General features: G+C 41.1%; 3 protein-coding genes and 1 non-coding gene across 5 annotated transcripts; 1 reads left to right on the forward strand and 3 right to left on the reverse strand.

Moving 5' to 3' along the window:
* On the reverse strand, positions 1-8503 carry LOC122768190 (cytochrome b-c1 complex subunit 1, mitochondrial). Its single transcript, XM_044024002.1, has 13 exons — positions 8400-8503; positions 6810-6950; positions 6614-6700; positions 6219-6348; positions 5468-5666; positions 5042-5121; positions 4227-4342; positions 3534-3677; positions 2558-2718; positions 2398-2483; positions 1858-1946; positions 1630-1705; positions 1-917 (listed from the first exon to the last, which is right to left on the reverse strand). The coding sequence occupies exons 1-13, from the start codon at positions 8460-8462 to the stop codon at positions 853-855; spliced, it is 1437 nt and encodes a 478-aa protein (XP_043879937.1). The 5' UTR covers positions 8463-8503; the 3' UTR covers positions 1-852.
* A 365-nt stretch (positions 8504-8868) lies between these two features.
* Positions 8869-13568, forward strand: hmces (5-hydroxymethylcytosine binding, ES cell specific). 2 transcript variants are annotated; one of them, XM_044024011.1, is made up of 7 exons: positions 8869-9010; positions 9119-9330; positions 10273-10416; positions 10515-10697; positions 10920-11074; positions 12317-12485; positions 12603-13568. In XM_044024011.1, exons 2-7 carry the CDS (start codon positions 9142-9144, stop codon positions 12774-12776), a joined length of 1014 nt encoding a protein of 337 aa, XP_043879946.1. In that variant the 5' UTR covers positions 8869-9010; positions 9119-9141; the 3' UTR covers positions 12777-13568. The 2 variants fall into 2 exon arrangements, with proteins under 2 accessions (XP_043879946.1, XP_043879945.1); XM_044024010.1 differs by having other exon boundaries at positions 8875-9010; positions 12317-12509; positions 12609-13568.
* A 136-nt stretch (positions 13569-13704) lies between these two features.
* Positions 13705-20008, reverse strand: LOC122768214 (ras-related protein rab7). The gene is made up of 6 exons (XM_044024042.1): positions 19642-20008; positions 17521-17583; positions 17285-17411; positions 16028-16246; positions 15699-15827; positions 13705-15219 (listed from the first exon to the last, which is right to left on the reverse strand). Exons 2-6 carry the CDS (start codon positions 17571-17573, stop codon positions 15124-15126), a joined length of 624 nt encoding a protein of 207 aa, XP_043879977.1. The 5' UTR covers positions 17574-17583; positions 19642-20008; the 3' UTR covers positions 13705-15123.
* A 701-nt stretch (positions 20009-20709) lies between these two features.
* Positions 20710-20782, reverse strand: trnaf-gaa. The gene has a single exon. It is a non-coding gene; the product is annotated as a tRNA-Phe (tRNA).
* Between the last annotated feature and the right edge of the window lie 994 nt (positions 20783-21776).

Raw genomic sequence — 21776 nt, forward strand, 5'->3', positions numbered from 1 at the left:
TTAATATTTAATATTTCCTTTAATTGTTCCGGGGTTCCTTGGCTGTGAAATAACTGAGAACTAGTGACAGAACACAACTGTCACAGGTCTTAAATGTCTGAAATGGTGAGGGAAGTTCAGCTGCTTCTTCTATTTTGTTCAATTATTATTTTTGTCCACACTGAGAACACTAGGTAACTGAAATACCATCGTTCAATTCTAGTATTTGGACGACAGAGTCGGCCAATGAAACTGTTCTGGATTTCAACTTCATAATTGTACTCATTGTTTTTTGCTTCCATTTGAAATGACTCATTGTTTCTCTAAAGTTATAATGCTAACCTGCGAGCTAAAACCGTTTTTAATTCCACTTTAATATGTGCGGTCTTTTATGATGTTAACACTGAACAAAAAATATCAAACTCATGCTGTATATATTCTTATTAATGCCTGTTATATGCTATTTATTATTATATTAATGGTCAATATTTTGCTGCTATAAGACCATAACTTGAAAATGAAATAAGTAACTTTTTTCTTACAGTCTTTTATTTTGCTGGAATGAGAGCTTCTGTTATGTACAATAGAGGACAGAAACAAATGTTACACAAATTATAAATATACTCCGAGCTGTGTGCAATATGGGCTGTATTGTGTCGATGATGATTTTAATTCCAATCCACCCTCTCTCTCCCTCTCACCCCCCCAGCCTCCCCCTCTGATGAGGACCTGTGTGAGTGGACAGAGGGTGGACAATCCTCATGTGTTCACTCTCACAGTGACGACAGGAGGAGAGTGAGTTAAGTTTTGGGAGGAGGATGAGCGGCAAATGTTGGACACACACACACACACACAGCAAAACCACTGGATGTCTTAAAACCTGAGCCAGTACATGGCACTGCGCATTCTGTTGTAGTCTGGGACCTGCTCGACGGGACCTAGAGGACAGACAGGAAGGTCATATTAGACAAAAAAACAACAAAAAAAACATCACAAAATGTAAATGGAGCAGTTTTTCTGTGCATGAGCAAAGTGTGACGACTTCCTGTTCCTGCTAATGTATGACAAGAGTCGTGGCATGACTATTAAAACTAAACATGAAGCTATTTTTATGGCCGAGCTGTGACTGGAATCCTGATTTCTGAATAATAACGAACACCCTGTTACCACTGATGCATTATGTCAGTTGTGGAATGACTAACAAGACTAAAAATAACAATAACATAAAAACCTTTTAATGACTGGAAGCTATTTTTTAGGTTGATCATAGACAGCGACACTTATTATGAAAGCCAGGTTAGAAGGAAACAGTGTAATGTTACAATTGGCTGAAAATGAACTCCCAATAACTGGTAACGGTCTTGTTTTAAGACGCACAGTATAGATGAACATAACTGCTCTGTTACATGACTGTGGATTTTACAACAAGCTGCATATGTAAAAATGTAGATTTGATTTAATAAAAAGCACTACTAAACTGAAAGAACATGAAAAAGTGCATTTATTTTGTAAGAATAACTACTAAAAACATAATACAATACATTATTTTTTATTTCAAATAAAATCCCTCTATCTGCTGTAAATTGTTTGAACAGGAAGTAGTCATACTTTGCACACATTGGGCAGTGAAAACCACACGGCAGAACTCACCGACAGCTGCTACGGCGAGACATTTGTCGTAGATGTATTTAGAGCAGATGTCGCGCACCATGCTGGGGGTCACCGCCTAAAAGCAAGGATGAGGAGGAGGAGGAGGAGGTCAGAGCTCAGAGCTGCAGGAAGACTGCAGTTTTTACCTGATCACACAATCAGTTCTTTTTTTTACGATAAACAGTTTCACAGTCCAGGGAAAAAAACTACTCGACACCATCAACTCACATCGATGCGAGCGTCCCACTCAGCCAGAGGAATACGTCTGCCGTAGTTCAGGATGTGTCTGCCGATGTCGTCACAAATTGGTGTCGTTCCTAAACAACAACAAAAGATTTGTGGAGTTGTGATTCAGGGAGACTTGGGTGTGACCTTCCACGACCAATTTCCTCAAATACAAGGACTGAATGTGCTGACACAGCTTATGATGGGAGGGCAACTTGTCAGTGATTGTCAGTGATTGTCAGTCTTTGGTGAGACAGATCTTGGAATTTTCCAGGCATCACAGACATTTACGTAAATATCAACCTAACTTATTTCTTTTTTCCCAAAAAGAAAAGAAATTTCAAAAACGTTCAAGGGCCTTGATTTATTTATTTTTTCAAATTCACAAACGTTCAAGTATTTCAAGGACCCGTGGAAACCCTGTTATACTGTGGCTTTCATAATATAATGCACGTTATCCTGGGTCACATCATATTAAAATTGTGTCTCTACAGACACTGAACCGTCCTCTAACACAGAGACGAGACAGACGTGTTCACGTACCGTTGAGCTGTCCAACCAGACTGGCCTTCAGAGCGATCTTGCCTCTGGCGACGTCGCTCTCCGTCACTGTGGTGCACAGGTTGATCCTGCGTCGACACAGGAGTTATTAACACGTGTGTCGTTAACTGACCTAACATTTTACACTTTACACTTTACTCACCAGGCGTTCTGGGTCCAGTGAACCATGTCTTCGATGTGCATTTTATCAGCGACAAAGTAAACTCCGAACAGACCCGTGTCGCTGTAGGAGGAGTGAAAGGCCTGGAAGCTGTGACACAGGTTGTGCTCCACTGCCATGCGAGCGAGGCGGCTGCTGAGATGCTGCAAGTGAGAGGAAGGAGAAGATACTCGTGTTCTACTGTTTCACTGACCCGTTCACACCTCGTAGATATATACATGTGCAGTTCTGTGAGGTACTGGCACACGGACCTGGGCCACACTGGGTGTGTGAGCAGCACTCAATGACTCTCTTTAGCTACCAGCTTCATTATTTTACTTGTGACATTTATCCTTGGTTCGTCCACAGTGAAATGTTTCCATAACTATCTCAGGCTGGTAGAAAGTGTGATGTCATTAAAAAAGTTAATTTTTGATTTACATAATTGACACAAACTCCGAACACAAGAAGACAACGACGACAAGGACAGTGAACGCGAGAGTGAGAGACAGGTTTTTTTCACATTCTTTAGATTTTTAGAAGTGTTTGAAGGCTCCCATGCAGGTTTTCCTTCAGCAGCCATGTTTTCAGTGAGAGCAAGTGCTCGTATGTCAGGCTGGTTTCCCGGCAACAGTGGTGTGCACACACAGTCAGAGCCTCATAGAGCCGCACTTTTAAAAGAACAGAATTATCACTCCAAGATCCCTGCTGAGCTAGTCACAAATCACAGGTGGTTTGGAGACGTGCGGCCTCGTTGTTTAACGCGTGTTAATGAATGTCGGAATCTGCTGTGTGTTTCAGGTCTTATTCCTCCCAACAGGTCCAGAGGCAGAGGTGAGACCCCTGACCCAGGGTCTCAGAGAGAACGATAATCTACCCCTCCATCATGGCCACTCAAGGCATCAACAACCTCGAGTGGGCAAAGCTTAAAGGGGACAGAACTGAACCAGTGCGAGGAATTTATTTCAGGAGTTATTACCGGTCCACCGCCGAAGGTGAGGTCATAGCTGCCGATGATGGAGTTGGCCACCATGAGAGTGACGATGTCTGGGCTAGCAGCACTCGCCCCCTCCACAGCGATGGCAACATGTGCCAGAGGGATAGCATCATCACGCATACGGATCTGAGGAAGGATCAGCGGAGAACAGATCAGCCACGCTAACTGTGGTTAGAGTCCAGAAAATGTTTACACTCTTAAAAAGGCAGACACAATCTCAAGTCTACCAAATATCTGCACTTTAATCATCTGGCTCATGGCACTGGAATAATCTTCAGGTAAAAAAAGATCCCTTTGAATGATTTTAAATATAAAATAAAGGAAGTAATATCTGAGTTGTAGCTGCTTATAGAGCTGCCCCCCAGACACACACAGAGCAGCTGCAGAAATCAGCCCCGTAGTGGTGTGACAGGAGCTCTTTTTCTTTTTTCTCTCTCTAATATCTTCTCTATTCTCTAATTTATTTACACACATATATATATATATACACACACACACACACACACACACACACATATATCTATACATACACATATATGTGTATATATATATACACACACACACATACACATATATATACATATATATGTATATATATATATATATATATATGTGTGTGTGTAGTGACGAAGCTGACAAAAGACAGTGAAAAACTCTCAGTAACGGGCGTCTCACCTCGCTGCCTGTATATCTGCAGGGTGGCAGCACAGGGACAGCATCGTCCTCGTACTCAAAGGAAACCCCACTGAAGTGAGACTGGGCCAAACCGACCAGCTCATCGTGGTTCACACCTGTAGAGGAAGCACATGAAAAAAACACGCCAACTCAGTCACGTAATCCAGGGACAACAGATTAACCCCACACATCATTGGTATAAAGCAAAGTTGACGCTGCTCTACTTTCAGAGTCAGAGGATCACTGTGCGTCCAACACTACAAGAAGTCTTTCTGAGTTCTCACTAAATGAGTGACCAGCAGGAGGAGCTGCTGACTGATGTCACAGAAACACACATGAAAAGTGACACGTGGACACATAATGTGTAAAACCAAAGAATAGGAGCTAAACCAATGTCAGCATCTGCTGTGTATTTCAGGTCTTGTCCCTCCCAACAGGTCCAGAGGCAGAGGTGAGACCCCTGACCCAGGTTTTTAGAGAGGACAATAATCTACCCCTCTATCATGGCCACTCAAGACACCAACAACCTCGAGTGGGCAAAGCTTAAAGGGCACAGAGCTAAACCAGGAAGAGCGATGCTCTCCGTCTCTCTGATGTACCACCGTTTTATTTCCGTCAGCCTTAAGTTGTCACAGACATGAATTCATTTAACACTAAGCTGGAAATAAGATCTGGGTTAAAGGGTCATTGACGGTCTTTAAATATTTCACAATCTGCAAGCGGCTGAACGCGTGCCGATTGTCTGTGACGTACAAAACATGTCGGGCTGAAAATGATGTCGCGTGAACTCGACTTTAGGAGGAAGACGGTTTTACCTCCAGCAGCAGCCAGCACCATGCGTGGGGCCTTGTAGTGGCTGTTGACGTAATCAACTAGGTCCTGACGGGTCAAATTCCTGGAAGAAATGAAGATGAGCTGTGGTAAGTTTTATTTTACTTATGCTTCTCTGGTAAGGACAATGCAAAAAGGTGTCCGGCATATTTTTGTAGCCAAGGCTAAGTTGCAATCAAGATTTCTGAAAAAATATAACAATCACCAAAATGTCAATATTTACATGTTTGTTGATGTGTTACTTAAAGAATCATCACAGACATTCTCTAAACACTGCGTTGTTTTCAAGGTGTAATGATTATATTGTTTCAACGTGATAATTATATAAAGGTGATGACAACAGTTGAAAAAGTTGCACTAAGATGATGAAGACTAATGATAAACTGTGTCTGAGCTGCTGTTCCTCCTACTTGGCATTTTCAGAGGGTCCCAGCACACTGTGTCCCAGTGAAGTTCCCTGGAAGGCCGTGGAGTGCAGCAGGTCCAGACAAACGTCCTGCAGGTTTCCCTCAGCTTCCTCCAGCTCACGCAGCACCACCTTCCTCTGCTGCTCGATCTCTGCCTCGTTCAGTGAGCAGCCCTGCACCACCTCTGACAGCAACTCCACGGCTGGAAGAAGGAAAGATGGTCGTGGTTACTGATCTACCGAGCTTATTTCACTTCCACTGCTGTTATTTATGCTCCATCAGTGGTTTTTAGCTCAGCAGACTGGGAGTGTGCTCTTGTTTGATCAGCTGATGAGAAATCGGCTGATGCTCTGAACTGTATTCTCATGGATTCTTAACTTGTAACAGATAACACTAAAGGATGAGATTAAGGGAATTCTGGACTTTTTTTCTCCACCTGTAGCACAGCTGAATCACAGACGTATGCAAAATCAACACATTTTGAAATCACAATCAGTTCAGGCTCTGGTTCTTTCATGTTGGCTAGGCTTTTTTTCTTTCATGTCAATGTAGTAATGGTAATTTATGCTGCACATGGGCCTGTTAACAATGAGCATACAACAGTAACTTATTCAACTGAATTCCAATTATTGCAATGGTATCAACAGTTTTTCAAACTTGAAAACAATTATCTACACCCAGACAGCTTAAATGTCAGGTTATCAAAACTTCAGTATTGTTAATTCCACTACTTTTAAACAACAGGTCAAGTCACCTTTGGGCAGGTCCTTGGCCAGAGCCTTCATGTAATATGCTGTGTGCTCCCGAGATGTGTAGGAGCTCAGGTGAGCACCCATGGACTCCACCTCCTGCTCCAAAGCTGTCTGGGGGTATTTCTTTGTTCCCTGAGGAAAAGTGAGAAAGGTGAATAAAATGAACAGTGCTCTGTGGAAATATTCATTAACACATACAGTACCTCTGTCATCAAAACAAGGTCAAAACTTCTAATATACCAATGGAGCACATTTGATACCATGTGGCAGTTTTGGAGCAGGGCTGTTGTAAATCTGCCCCATGTTGGAAACACAGCCTGTAAAAGCCCTCATGACATGACATAACAAAACCCAATATTACACAATATAAAAGGTCATAAAGTTTAGTGATGTCCACCTTGAAAGCCAGGTGCTCCAGGAAGAAGCCTGTTCCATTGTTCTTCTCCCTCTCATAGCGACTACCAGCATTGATCCACAGCCCAACCTGTGACAGGAGAGAAACAATGAGAATGGAGGACACGTTCATCTACAGTTCTCTCTGATCAAAACAGTTTTAACAAGTCAATGAAAACCCCATGGTGCTGTGTTCTTACAGTGCATGTGGCATGTCCAGTCTCCTCTGAAGCAACCTTCAAACCATTTTCCAGGGTAGTAAGTTGGGTTTCAGGGGCTCCTGCGATGCTCTGTGCATAACTAATGGAGGCTTGTCCTCGCCTGAGAGACAGCAGAATAGGCTACAAACAGAAGAGAAAAAGGCATGAGCTGTGAAAACAGGGCATTACTCACATTCACATACTTTTCATATTAAACGTGTGTGAGAAACACTTTCAAATATCCATCACACTACACATGATATCATCTGTTGCTGTTCTTTTTAAACGTAATCCAGGAACAACAGATTAACTCCACAAATCATGTATAAAGCAAAGCTCACACTCCTCAGTGTCAGACGATCACTGTGTGTCCAATACTACAAGAAGTCTTTCCAAGTTCTCACTAAATGAGTGACCAGCTCCATCTTTTAGCAGGAGGAGCTGCTGACTGATATGCCATGTGTCACAAAATCACAAATGGAAAGTGACACATGGGGAATGATGGGTAAAATTACAGAATGGGAGCTAAACCAATGTCAGCATCTGCTGTGTATTTCAGGTCTTGTCCCTCCCAACAAATCCAGAGGCAGAGGTGAGACCCCTGACCCAGGATTTTAGAGAGGACAATGATCTACCCCTCCATCATGGCCACTCAAGACACCAACAACCTCGAGTGGGCAAAGCTTAAAGGGGACAGCTAAACCAAAACATCTTCTAAATGCAGTCCACTAGTACCTCGAGTTGCCTCCTGGGGACAAATACAGCTTTATGTAATTGGAACTGAAACAACTACACGTCTGCTAGGATATAGTTGTGCAGATTTTATAAAACATAAAAACTTCCTTTTGCATTTTATGTCTTTAGTATTGTGATATGTACTCAAACTCTTGAGTACAAAGACGTACATATAATTATTTTTGTTTTGTATTTATTGATTAATTTTGCATCATACATGTGTTTATATAGATAACTATTTATCTTCCCATTAAAAAAACAACACTTTTAGGAAATTTAATTATGTGAAATATCATTAATATCTTTTTTTCCCTCAGAAAGCTGGACTTTATTTTCACATGACCGGACCCGTGCTGACCAAACCAGACTCTCAGTGGCACATGTTAGTGTTCGCGTTATAAATCAATGTGCTTAAAATGTGCATCTAAACCAACCAAACACTATACTGTCGTAAAACAAGCAGGATGTCAACTAATGTCTTTCCAAAGTCACTGAGCTAAAGCAGTTAGCCAGGAAGCTCAGCTGAGGTTTGGGGGCAACTGAGGACAATTGACCAGCCTCACGACTGCTGACCTTTAAATACTAACATATACGAGTGAAGCAACAACACTGTGGTTTAAATTAAACACGTTTAAACAGTTAAAATGACACTAAAGTGGCCTTAAATACATGTTTTACCGGAGTTGTCAGGTGACCTTGCATTCGCTGCTAGCCAGCTAGTGCTAACCGGTTAGCGCCCACCTCCCCTTACGCAACTGTACAGCGACCCATTAAACAGACTAAAACCATTATAATGTGAATACATGCGTCATTTTAAACATATATTACGGACTGGTTTTTAAATTAAACACTTACACTACGGGTTTTGGCGAGGGTTTGACCCACGGTGCTCCCGACACGGCACAGGGACGCCGCCATTTTTCAGTCCAGTTATTGAAGAAGACAGGGGGGAGATTCTTCTTCGTCGTCCCAATACAATACATCATAGAATGTCGCCACCTGCTGGACATCATATGTCGGTGTTATATTTGTCTGTGGGGTTTTGGCAATAATTATAATAATACGGTGGCCCTGGAGTGCAAATCACCACAACACAAATAAGAAGCCACAACACAGCGACATTAACTGAAACACGACAAAAATGTATCTGAATTTATTTTGAATTTAATTTAAGTTTTTAATTAACAATACAATGGTTCTATATATAGTGTATATCGATTGACGCGTTCCACACTCCAAAACAGAAGGTGGCAGTAATGCGCCTATTACGCTGGGTTGCCAACCGACATTACAACCAACAAAGAAGAACCTAGGGGTGGGCCTTCGCGGCAAAAGCGCGGGTGGGGCTGCTGTGAGCGCATCTACGTCATACTTCGTCCCGCGTTAGACGAACTCTGTCCGGGCGAATCTCTGCGCAACATCCACTCACAGTCTACACAGTCTACGCAGTCTACGCCAACACAGAGGTAAATAAACACTGTGACAGGTTTTTTAAAAAAGTGTTTCTGCAGCAAATGTGTTCCCTAAAGAGTAAAAGAAGCTAGCGTGCTAATACTGTGGACTTGTTTACTTAGCTTTTCGTTCCTGAGACGTAAACATGTGTGGAAGAACCGCCTGCACTCTGGCTCCCGACGAGCTGAGCCGAGCCTCGTCCTACAGAGACCGAGGTGGACGGAGGAGACAGCCCCGCTGGAGGGACGGAGATGCGGAAAAGTACAAGCCCTCTTACAACAGGAGTCCGCAGTCCATGAGTCCCGTCCTGCTGTCCCAGCAGCACTTCGATAAGGTCAGTAGTGAACAGAACCTGGTTTAACTGAAGGACAGTAAAGTGGACAAGTAGACATGTGAGCAGGGGCGGTTTACAGACTTTTGGGGGCCCGAGGCAAAAGCTTTCCAGTTTTCCAGAAAGATGTGCCTTCTGGGGAAATTTCCAAATAGTTTATATATTATAGCTCATTTTGTTTACATTATAGTTACGTTTGATGAATAGATGAATAAAAATCCTGACTGAGGTTGTTATAATTCATGCATTAAAGGGATATTGTTTAAAATGTTTAGTTTTTTATTGGGTTATCTTTATTGCAATGTTTGTGTTAGATGCACTCGTGGGCACTTGGGGGACTCATAAGTATAAAGACAGGAGTGCACCTGGGTGGGGGGCATATGTTTTTTTTTACCAGAGCAGAAGAGACAGTGGATTTGTTTGTTTTACTGGATTAAAAAAACAATTCAAACCTCAATAGCCCAGTGTGTACATTCAGCTTTCTTTTGCATGAGTATACTACCTGCCCAGGGTGCAATAGTTTTGACATTTCATTTAGTTAAATTGACACACGGCCACTACACTAGTGATGGGAAAATTATTTTAGGGTTTTTAGAATCGGTTCTCTAAACAGTTTTGTTTACTGAATGGTTCGGTTCGTTCTGCATGACTGCAGCGCAGACTCAGTATGACTCAGTGAGTGAAGTGAAACACAGCTGAATGGATTGTGATTCATTTCAGTGTTTCCGGCTTTCGTCAGTGCTGTCGCTAAATACACCAAACAGTTTAGAATAGAAATGTCCGAGTTTAACCGTTAGTGCTCTGTGCCGCAGGTGCACCCTTGGGAATAATACACAACTCCTTATATGGACATCCTTTAAAATATATATATAATATTGTTTTTGTTTAAATCTACCCTGTGGAATAAGTAAATAAATGAAATGTTGAGTCCTTGTGTGTCCTCAGGATGCTCCTGTGGACGAGCGTGTGTTGGCTGTGATGCGCTGGGGTCTCGTACCTGCTTGGTTCAAGCAGGATGATCCGAGCAAGATGCACTACAGCACCAGCAACTGCCGCAGTGAGAATATCCTGGAGAAGAAAACCTACAAGGTGCGTACAGTTACAGATACTTCAGTGTGGAACGCTACTCGCCTCACCTCACCTCACCTCATCTTACTTACCCCATCACTCTTTTTTTCTCCTCCAAGTACCCGATGAACAAAGGACAGCGCTGCGTCATCCTGGCTGATGGTTTTTATGAGTGGAAGAGGCAGGAGAAACAGAAGCAGCCGTTCTTCATCTACTTCCCTCAGGGTTCATCAGGATCCAGTGACCCTGCAACCTCAAAGAAGGCACGCTCTGCAGAAAAGGTCTCCCTGGACATGACAGAGGTTTGTGCCAGGTTGTCTTTAGTTTTGAAGAAAGTAGAGTGAATGCAGCTGTAGCGGAAATTGGAGCGGCTGAAAATCTCCTGCATGAATCCACCAGGTGGTTCCGTAATCACTGGGATTTCCAGCTGTATAATAAAACCTGTTGTTGTGTAGTTGTGGACTTTTCCAGCACTTGAGTGACTCACTCTGCCCGTCTGATCTCTGCTGTGTTGTGTCGGACAGGAAGGAGAAGCTCCACGTGAGTGGACTGGTTGGAGGCTGCTGACCATGGCTGGACTGTTTGACTGCTGGACACCACCAGAGGGTGGAGAACCTCTGTACACTTACACTGTAATCACTGTGGATGCTTCACCCAATCTGCAAGACATCCATGGCAGGTAATCACACCTGTGGTCTGTGTGTGTGTGTGTGTGTGTGTGTGTGTGTGCAGTGCATCTGCGTTGCTTCTCGTTAACATTGACACAAGTTATCGATTAAAAAATAATAAAGTTATCGATTAATAAATCAATGTTCAATGAATTAGATTTTTGGTTTGAGCGTTTTAATAAGTGAGTTTTTCAGCATCTTAAATGTGATTTGTTTTTATTTGTTTCTTTGCTCCATTTAACAAGGAAAGAATTAAACTGATTCATTTTGGTTTGTGGACAAAAAAGACTTTTGAGATCATCATCATCATGTCAAGGTTTGAGAAAACACCGAAACAACATTTCTGACATTTTCTGGTTATAGGAAACAAACGTTGACATCGTTCTTTTTCCTGTAACTTTTAAATGCTGTTATGTGTTATACATGTTCCATGCATGAATAATGGATCTGGGAACTTCTGGGTTATTCTGGGCATTTAATGGTAAGACTACTTGATAAGGTGCTGGCCCCTTTAAGAGTTAGACATTGTTAATGAGAGGCTCCAGTTCACTGTTCACTGGCTGACAAGCTGCAGGTTCTGTCTCCTGTTTAAGGACGGTCTGTGTAGTCTTGTATAAAGTACCTTAAAGGGATACTTGAGTAAAAGTACAAGTATCTTACCAGAAAATGACTTTGTGATTCTCTGACCAGAGTCACATGTGCCATAAACAGTGCTGACTCTATCTCAGCACAACTGCAGAGCCTCTCTAAGAAAATAATAGAAGAATTAATCGTTAAAATGATTAAAAAGTGTGAGTTGCAGCCATACATTCACAGCATAAATAGATGGAGGAATATAATCTGAAACCACAGTTTTAGTGTCTAAAGATCTAAAGTGTCAAAACAACACTTGCTGTAAAAAAAGGAAAACTTTTGTCTTTTGTATCTCTAGATTTCTTAAAACAGCTTTTATCATAGAATAGTCCATTTAAATGTTATTTGGTTAAGGGCCTTGCTTTACGGTTTTACAGACATCTTGTGTTGCCGTTTTTCTACAGTGGACTGAGTGTGCGTCTTACATTCTGAAACTGATGCTTACTGCACGTATGAATGAGAACAGCATTGTTTCTGGTGCAGGTCAAAGGTCAAACATCCTTTAAAAGAAACAGCAGCTCTGTAGCTGATACACTCACCCTGTGTGATGCAGCAGATCAGCGACGACACTGTCCCACACACACACACACACACACACTCACTCTTCATTTGTGTTCCAGGATGCCGGCCATCCTGGAGGGAGAGGAAGAAGTGAGGAGATGGCTGGACTTTGGTAAAGTGAAGTCTCAGGATGCTCTGAAGCTGCTCCAGTCCAAAAACACTCTGACCTTTCACCCCGTCTCTTCACTCGTCAACAACTCGCGCAACAACTCTCCAGAGTGTCTTCAGCCGCTGGATCTCAACAGCAAGAAGGTAAAAATAAAGATAATACTGTGTTTATTCATCAATCACACATTCAGAAAACAGTTGAAACATGTTTCAACTGTGAAATCTGACCTTTGACACCCGCAGGAGCCCAAACCCACAGGCAGCAGCAAGATGATGATGAGCTGGCTGAAGAACGGGTCACCTTCAAAGAGGAAGAAGTCCAACACGTGTGAGAGCGAAGAAGAAACAAAGAAACGACCCAAATCTACAGGAGCTCTTCAGGGAACCAATAAGAAACCAAGAATCCACTGAAGTTCTGAACCTGGACGTAAAACTCAAGTTCTGAACATAGTTTACGTCTCCTCTCTTCTACTTTACGTTTGAGGGAAAACATCTTAACATTTTTCCTTAAATTAGAGGATATCTTAAGTTTAAATCAGATTTTTCAGACAGACTATCACTCGTTAATTGCACAGTGTAGATGTGACCGTGTTTGAGGCACAGGTTTCAAACATGGATGAAATTCAAAATGCAACGATTCATCGTTTTATTCTAAAAAATGGTTTCTTTGCTCCACACACCAAAGAAAACATTTAAACTGAATAGAAGTTTGGTTTGTGGACAGAACCAGACACTTGAGAACATCATTTTGTGGTTTGGGGAAACATTTGTTTTACATTTTCTGGACCAAACTAATCCATTAAATGGGTGAATAATTAACAATCAATCAAAAGTGTATGAACTCCTTGTGAAGATGCCTCGTACAAACTTCTCCATCAACAATGAAAGAGACGGCTATACATTTTAATCTTCCATGTTGTAGTCATGTTTGAAACCATATCACTGAGATTTTACTCTTGCACTGGAGTTCATTAGTTTATGTTTTGATGATCATTTATGTGTTAAAGCTTTATTTTGTGTTCAATTCAACACAAGAAACACTGAACTGAAGTTTGTGTTGAGGAAAAAAGTATCACAATAGATATTTTGATCCAAATCGTTCAGCTGTGCTTCACTTTGATTGTTTTTGATGTGTGGGTCACATGGTGTGATCCAAGACTTCTGATTTGATCTGATTAATAAACAAACAAAACCAAAACAAAATCGGATTCCATGTGTTTGTGCTGTCCAGATTGTCAAAACAAATTTGGATTAAAAAAAAAAGAATTCTGTTTTTCTTCAGATTCACAAAACATAATTTTTCCTGAATAAATAAATAAATAAATAAATAAATACAATGTGCTTTATCCAAGATTTTTTATTACCCTTATTACTTGAAACGCAAAGACACTGAAACGATGTAGATGCAATGCATTGATCATATTAACGATATAATAACGATGAATGCCGGTCCCCCCCCGGCACATTTTTGTTGTTGTATGTAATCTGTGATACATTTTCAAAGTTTAAACACGAACAGATCGGTCAGATATCAAGCACTTTTACTGTTTGCCAACACGAGCATCTGGCAGTCAGATATGAAGATTTACAACACAACTTTTTCATTTCTTTTTAGCCCCAAAACCCATAATGATCGAGAGGTTTGCAAATATACAAAGTCTTGCGGCAGCCGACAGTAAAGAGAAAATGTACTAGTGAACGGTACTGACTTAGAAATGATATTTATACTGTATTATACTGAAAAAGAAAGAAACAACAATCCCTCGTGTCCAGGACTATTTGGTTCATTTCATGTCTATTGTTTCAAGAATAACGAGAAAAACAGCACTCGTGATTTATAATCTGGATTCACATGATGTCCTCGCGCTGGGCTACAACTGCGTTTATTGTCGTAGATTATTGTTTAAAAAAAGAAAAGCGAACAAAAAAACATCTGTACAAACTCGTCTGATGGACTTGGATTTTTCCACTTCTACTCTAATGAACCAGCGCGTTAACGCGATCCACACATGCACCTTCATGCGCTCTGATGATCCTTCACGACTGCAGTGTCCTTGTATTTGTTTCCTTTGTTTTTAAGGTTGCATCAGGTAAATTGAAATCGTGGTGTCGAGTGTTTTTGAGTGCGAGACAAAATTTTAAGCCACAAAATGAGTAAAATGAGAAGGTGGGGAGGGCAGGGGAGTGGAGGGGGGCGTGGCCATGCGGCAGTGGCAGGCTGTGAAATGTACGAAAACAACCAGCACTGCTAAAGAAGCTTTGATTAAAAAGAAAAATAAACAAATAAACAAAAAAAAACCTCCAACACGAACATATATAGAGATAATGCTTCAATCTACTACTTTGAGTATCCAAATAAAAGCAATTAGAACCAAAAGAACTGGGTGTGACAGCAGCATTGTACAAGGAACTGGACTGAGATTGGCCCAAAACCACCACCTGGAGACAAACTGGGAAGTAATAAGCGTCGTAAATGTCATGTTTCCTATAACGTGTTCTTTGGGCTAGGAGACTTGTATTTTATAAAAATGTGTAACTTGTATACATAAGGATGGGAGTGCAGCATGTTCGTGTGTGTGTGTGTGTGTGTGTGTGTGTCGTAGTCGTAGTATACTCTATGAGTGGCTTGCTGCTTGTACGTTGGGCATCAGGGTTTAACACAGTGGGCGATGGGAAAAGGGATATATAGACAAGGCAAGACAGGGTCGTGGGGGCAAAGGTCAACCCCCTGCCACCACACTGGCGATCCCCGGAGTCCTCAGCAGCTGCAGGTCTCTGCCGACGGCTTGGCTCGTTCGTGCCTGTCCAGCTTAAGTGGTTCAGGGAACTCGTTGTACAACTCCACCTCGGTCTCCTGCAATGAGACGGTATCATGTGAGAGTCTGGCAGAGCACCTCCCATCTCTAAAGAGATAGTTCAGGCTTTTAAAGGGTGGTTTTACGTTTTTACTGTTAATACTGTCACAGAGTCAGAGCTGTGTGCAAACACACACATTTTAACCACTTAACTATAAAACACACACATGCTTATATCTAGGACATCTTAGCTCCAATGTCCCGGTGAGCTATGATTGCTGATTTTCTCGATAGACTTTGGTGCAGGAGAGTGGAATCAGTTCACAGTAGGGGCTGAAATATGATTTTTCAATTGCAATTTGACTTGTGACACATTTTGTCCTTGAGTTGACAGATTTTATCAGGTGAGCCTTTTGCTAAGTGGCTAAAATCAGTTTTTCCCCTTGTGAAGCTGCTGGCAGCCATGTTCTAGACAAAGATGGTGCTGACTCAGTGTCAGTCCCTCAGAGACGAGATCAAACTGCCGGCCTCCTGTTACCTGTTTAAGAGCGTTGCGTGCAATAGTCTGGAAGGCCTGCTCCACGTTAATTGCCTCCTTGGCACTGGTTTCAAAATATGGGATGTTGTTCTTGCTCTGACACCAAGCCTGCGCTCGCTTGGTTGTTACCTGAAACACAGAAGAGCGAAAGTTACATTTGGAAACTTTAAATATCTGAGAAGTACAGACGATAAAGTACTTTAAATATGTCTTTTGTCTCGAGATTTAAAGACATATTTAAAGCTTCACTTGTGGCCAATTGTAAACATGCATTTCCCTGCAAATCATGAGAAATAAACACAAAGCTGATGATCCCATGATGGACCCACCTGTCTGTTCTCCAAGTCGATCTTGTTGCCGAGTACCACAAAGGGGAAGTTCTCAGGGTCTCGAGGGCTGGCCTGGATCAAGAACTCGTCCCTCCAGCTGTCAAGGGTCTTGAAGGTGTTGGGTGCAGTCACGTCGAACACCAGGACGCAGCAATCTGCTCCGCGGTAGAACGCAACACCTAAAGACTGGAACCTCTCCTGACCTGCTGTGTCCCAGATCTGTGACACAAAAACAAGGAGAGACAAACGGGTTCAAACTCTGATGTTCAGACTCATTTTTCACCAATTTTGTTATTTTGTAAAGAGTAACTGTGGTTCCAAGCATATACATCTCTGGCTGGACACTGTTATCATTACTAGTTAGAGGTATAAAAAATACCTCTACATGGTATTTTGCATACACCAACAGCATAGCAACATGTCCGAAGATAAAACATGGAAAACTACTATGTAAATGACTGACTTAATGTAAAACAAATAAGACAGAGGTGCGGCTAACCGTAAAAAGTAGCAGTTTTTACGACTGACGTGAGGATATGTGAGGTTGCTCCAACTTTAAGTCGGACATTCCGACTTCCGACTACAATTGGAAGGTACCAAATAAAGGGTACCATTGGGTAAAAGGTGCCGATTTACCTGATTTATTTTTATTCTAGCGTCACGTCAACTCACTTTGTCATCCAAGTGGTTTATGTAATAGATATATAATTGTATTATGAAAGCCATAGTGTTAAATAAATTTGATTATATGTATATATATATATATATGACAATCTATATATATATATATGTATATATATATATGTACATATATATATATATACATATATATAAAATGCTGCCTCCATTTTACTCATCCAGCATTTTAATATAAGTTAGGCTATAACGATTCATCGATTATCAGTTACCTTTTAAGCTAACTGAATTTTCAGGGTGTTAAATGTGAATATTTTGTGGTTTCTTTGCTCCATATGACAAAGAAATGATTAAAACTTATTGATTGTAGTTTAAGACTTTTGAGAACATCATTTCAAGTTTGTAATCGTGAGTTGCAGCCCTCGTCATATGTTATGTTATAGAAACTTGAAGCTTTTCATTAAATCTTCAAATAGACTTTTCTCAAAGGTTAAAAAACATTAAAAGACGAACAAGTTCATTATCATTATGAGAAATACGTATCACATCAGTTTATCACCACTGCTTCATTCTTCTGATTATTTTAGATTTGATCATTTCAATGAGAAAAAAAGTCATTACCTGCATTGTGACAAGTCTGTCATCGACCATGACTTCTTTTGTGAGGAAATCTGCGCCTATTGTTGCTTTGTACTGGTTACTGAACTTCTTATTCACATACTGGTTCATCAGTGAGGTCTTCCCAACTCTAGAGGAAAAAGCATCACAAGACATCGATGAAGAACATGGCAGAGAATCTAATGCGTTGTCTTTACAGTGACACCAGCTGTCGTTGTTTGTTTTTCAACAACACTCACCCAGAGTCTCCCAGGATGATGACTTTGAGAAGAACTTTCTTCCTTGACGTCATTGTGCCACAGCTGAAAAAGACAACATCCAGATTATTCCTTACAGACGCAGACCAGTGCTGGTGCTGCTCACAGACGATGAATACGGCCTCTCCCTCTTAATGACCCCTATGATATCAGCCAACAGTTTTTGCTGAAAGATGATCCGCTCTGCGAGCATCTTAAAATACACCCATTCAAAGAAATGAACAAAGTTCTGTGAATGAAACTAAGAAGTATTTCTTTCACTTCAGAGACAACAAAAAATGTTTAGTTACAGGTTATGAGTAAAGGTGGAGCTGATATAAACCATTTTTAAATCATTGGCATGGGCTGATTAGTATTTATTAATCAATTGAGGCTTTTTTTTGCTCTCATTGATTAATTGATTAATATTTCCAGGTCATCCAAAAATGCATTTCTTTAGGTATCTGGTGACCTGTTTTATGTACTTAATATGTAGTGTATGGGATTGTTTTCATTGAAAATACTGTATATAATTGCTCTGTGGTACAAACCATTAATGGTCAACAGGCATCGGCCATGGAAAACCCCCACATCAGTCAACCTCTACCCATGGGCATTAACAATATGCTGCAAGGCATTGTGTCATGACAAATGAACACAATTCATGGAACGAACAATGCTTTACAATCTGATTTCTCTTTGGAAATAATTTAAACAAAGCAGTACTGGAGCTGCCAAGCTGAGCTGACGTTTGTGTCAACGCTCTGATAATTATGCTTCTTACAAATCAAATCAATAGAAACAAACTCACAATTCTCTTGAATGAAGAAACATGAACATTACAATATATTAGAAAATGGAACATGAGTGGAATTAGTGGAAAATTAATTTGTGTGACCATTGTGTGAGATAATTGTTCTGTATCATAAATCCATGAGGATATCTTTGGTGAACCGTCATCTACTAAGACAAAAATGCCTTTCTTCTGTCATTGAGGAAACTGTGTCTTTTAGTTAGTAAATGTGGATCATCAGAATAGGTCTGCAAAATTAAACTGATTTATAACTGATTACTAAATTATTTACCAGCTATGTCAATCGAATAATTGATTGGAATGTTTTTTTTGTGTTTTCTTTGTTTCTCTACTAAGACAAAAAACAGAAAATGTAGATATCTTCAGTCAGAGGACCAAACAATAAGTCGTAAATGAGATTTCTCACATTTCCCTGTGTTTTGGTCATCAGTTAATCAAGAAACAAAAATCAATAATTAGAATTGTCATTATTGCAGCCCTACATCAAAGCCACAGAATACTTTGAGGGTAAAATCCATGGCTGATCAAACACTCATCTCTGTGGCCTGTTAAAGACATCACTCAGCATTGGACTGTGAGGCTGAGTGTGCTTTGTAATCATAAACAACCTCATACAGCTGTAATGGTCAAAGTCCATAAACTCTTAACTTTAAATGAAAGGCTTAAAACTATCTTTCCATCCAGCTTGGACCTAAATTATGAAAAAGAAAATGCACTTAACACGAGCCACCGCTGATGTAAGTCAAAAGACATGATATTTGAATCCATATCAGTGCTATTGAGAGGCAAGAGTGGCATAATCTGCACCCCATGACACTGTGTCAGGGACCGATCACATGGTTTAAAAACACACGACTAACGGAACCATGACTTGGCAAGCAAGATTAGCATAGCAACAACGCAAGTTAGGATTTAACACACACATATATCGCTGTAACATACACCGTTTGTATCGAGCTGACGATTCACCTGGTTACCGTCAATAAAGCAGCATATTGTACTGACTCGACATTTTGTCAAATGACCATAACTGCATCAAAGAAAAACACTTCCAAGAACGATTAGCAAGTGGTGAAACATTGCTGGAAAACAGTAAAGGAAATGTCTTAGGATTGTTTTTTTTTACCGTTATCTGATAGAAAACATTTTCTAAAACAGCGTTTTTTGTTTTTTTTAAAAAAGAAAGAAAAGAAAAATGACAAAACAACAGTTACACTTCATAATTTAAGCTAGCATTTAGTTAGCTTAGACATAAGTAGAATAATTACTGACAAATAGAAACCGTTAAATTCAAGTCACCACAAACTCACCTGACGGACGGTCCTGCGGTAAAAACACACAAAAACAAATGTCAAAGGTGGACTTTGTTTTCCTCCCTCTGTCTTGACTGGGAACGTTCGCTAACGCGCAGGCTAGCTAACAGGGAAGCTAACAGCGGCGATAAATGTCTGACGTTCACAAAAACAACAACACGTCGACAGCTAAATTCTCTTTGACAGCTACACTCGCGGCTAACCGTGAAATCAACAGCGCTGCTGCTGCTGCCAACGGCGATCTTCTCCTTTTTGTGAGAGAAAAGATTCGCTCGGATGCTCTGTCTGTCTGTCCGTCCGTGTGTGTGTGTGTCGCTCCTTGACGCTTTTGCTTTTCCTGTCAAGCTAACAAGCGCTAGTAGCTACGGCTAGCCTAGCTCCGTCCACTTCCTCCAAAACAAGGTCTGATGTGACGTCACGCATAGGACACGCCCATGACAGGTCGTTTAACATTTCCCTTGTTTTTTTTATTTGTCGTAGTTACATTCAGTGTTGTTATGTTCTGAAGTACAATATTCACGTATCTCTACTTTACTTTGTTATTTATATTTCTAGCTACTTTTACTTTACTAATTCACTCCACTACATTATCCCATAACTATCTTTGTAAATCAATAGGAGAAAAGTTGGTAAATGGTCTGTATTTCTATAGAGATTTTCTAGTCCTGATGAGCTGCTTTACACTATAGGATTCACCCTTTCACACATCTTTCATACCCATTCACATGCTGTAACATGGGGTTAAGTGTCTTGCTCAAGGACACATACAGACGAGCAGAGCCGGAAATTGAACCCACAGCCTTCCAGTTGAAAGACCACTCCCCACTTTTTGTAATACTTTTACTCTACAAGTACAGTCAGACAATTGCTTTAGATACAGTACATATCAAATACTTTAAGACTTTTATTTGAGTAATATTATTAAAAAAATGTGTCTTCAACGTCTACCAATTCCATTTGCAGTTGAGATAATTGTAACTAAGTTTTACATTTAGGAACTTTATAGAAGACTAGCTGACCGGGATTCAAATCTGACCTCAAAAGCACTCTTCCTTGAGTTTGTTCTGCCGAAACCCGGGATCGAACCAGGGACCTTTAGATCTTCAGTCTAACGCTCTCCCAACTGAGCTATTTCGGCTCGGTGAGAAAATTAAGTCACCTGCCGATTCTAATACCTCACTACATAGATATCCCGGTTGTGGTTCGAATCCCGGCCTGATCGGTCGTCAATAGCTGTAGAGGATTTTTTGCATTATTTGGAGCAAAACTCCAGTGTCGCAAGTTCGAATCCCACCTCATAGTTCACAATATGTTGTGTGTACAATGTGTGTTTATACTTTCTCTGTGAGATGAATAAGTATCTGAAGGGATTACATTTAGCATTTAAAGGGAATCAGAGTGCTGCAAAAAATGATGAGGAAACAATATTACTGAGATAATAGATCTTCATTTAATGCTATTAAATGTTGATAGTCGACTTTGAGATCATCGTCGACTTCAGAAGATACCGACTCAGCCACACACCACTCCTCATCTATGATACAACGATGGAGGTCGTCAGCAGTACCAAGTTCCTGGGGGTTCACATCACAGACAACCTCGGGCTGGACACTTCACACCACCTCCCTGGTGAAGGAAGCCCAGCAGCGATGAGAAGGGCGTCCCCAAACCCCCACCCTCCCATCCTCTCCACCTTCTGCAGGGGGACCATCAAAAGCGTGCTGACCAGCTGCATCTCTATCTGGTCTGGGAGCTGCAAGGCCTCAGACTGGAAGACTCTGCAGAGAGTGGTGAGGACAGTGGAGAAGATCATTGGGACTCCACTGCCTAGCCAGAGCTCACCAGATCCTCAGCGAGCCTACCCACACCCACCATGGACTGTTCTCCGTGCTGGCGTCTGGTAGGAGGTTCCGCAGCATCCGCTGACTCAGAAACAGTCACTTTCCTCTGGCCATCAGGCTGCTAAATGCCACACCAGTACTGTGTGGAAAAAAATAAAATGTTGATTTCAGACTTTGCCCACTAGAGGGCGCCACAACATTAAAAATGAGAGAAGGAAAGCTGAGTGAGGAACTTTAAAAATCAGATGGACAATAGACAGAAAGACACTTTATATTTGGTTTTTACAATTT

The sequence above is a fragment of the Solea senegalensis genome, linkage group LG4 (genome assembly GCF_019176455.1).
Source record: "Solea senegalensis isolate Sse05_10M linkage group LG4, IFAPA_SoseM_1, whole genome shotgun sequence".
NCBI classification, from domain to species: Eukaryota; Metazoa; Chordata; class Actinopteri; order Pleuronectiformes; family Soleidae; genus Solea; species Solea senegalensis.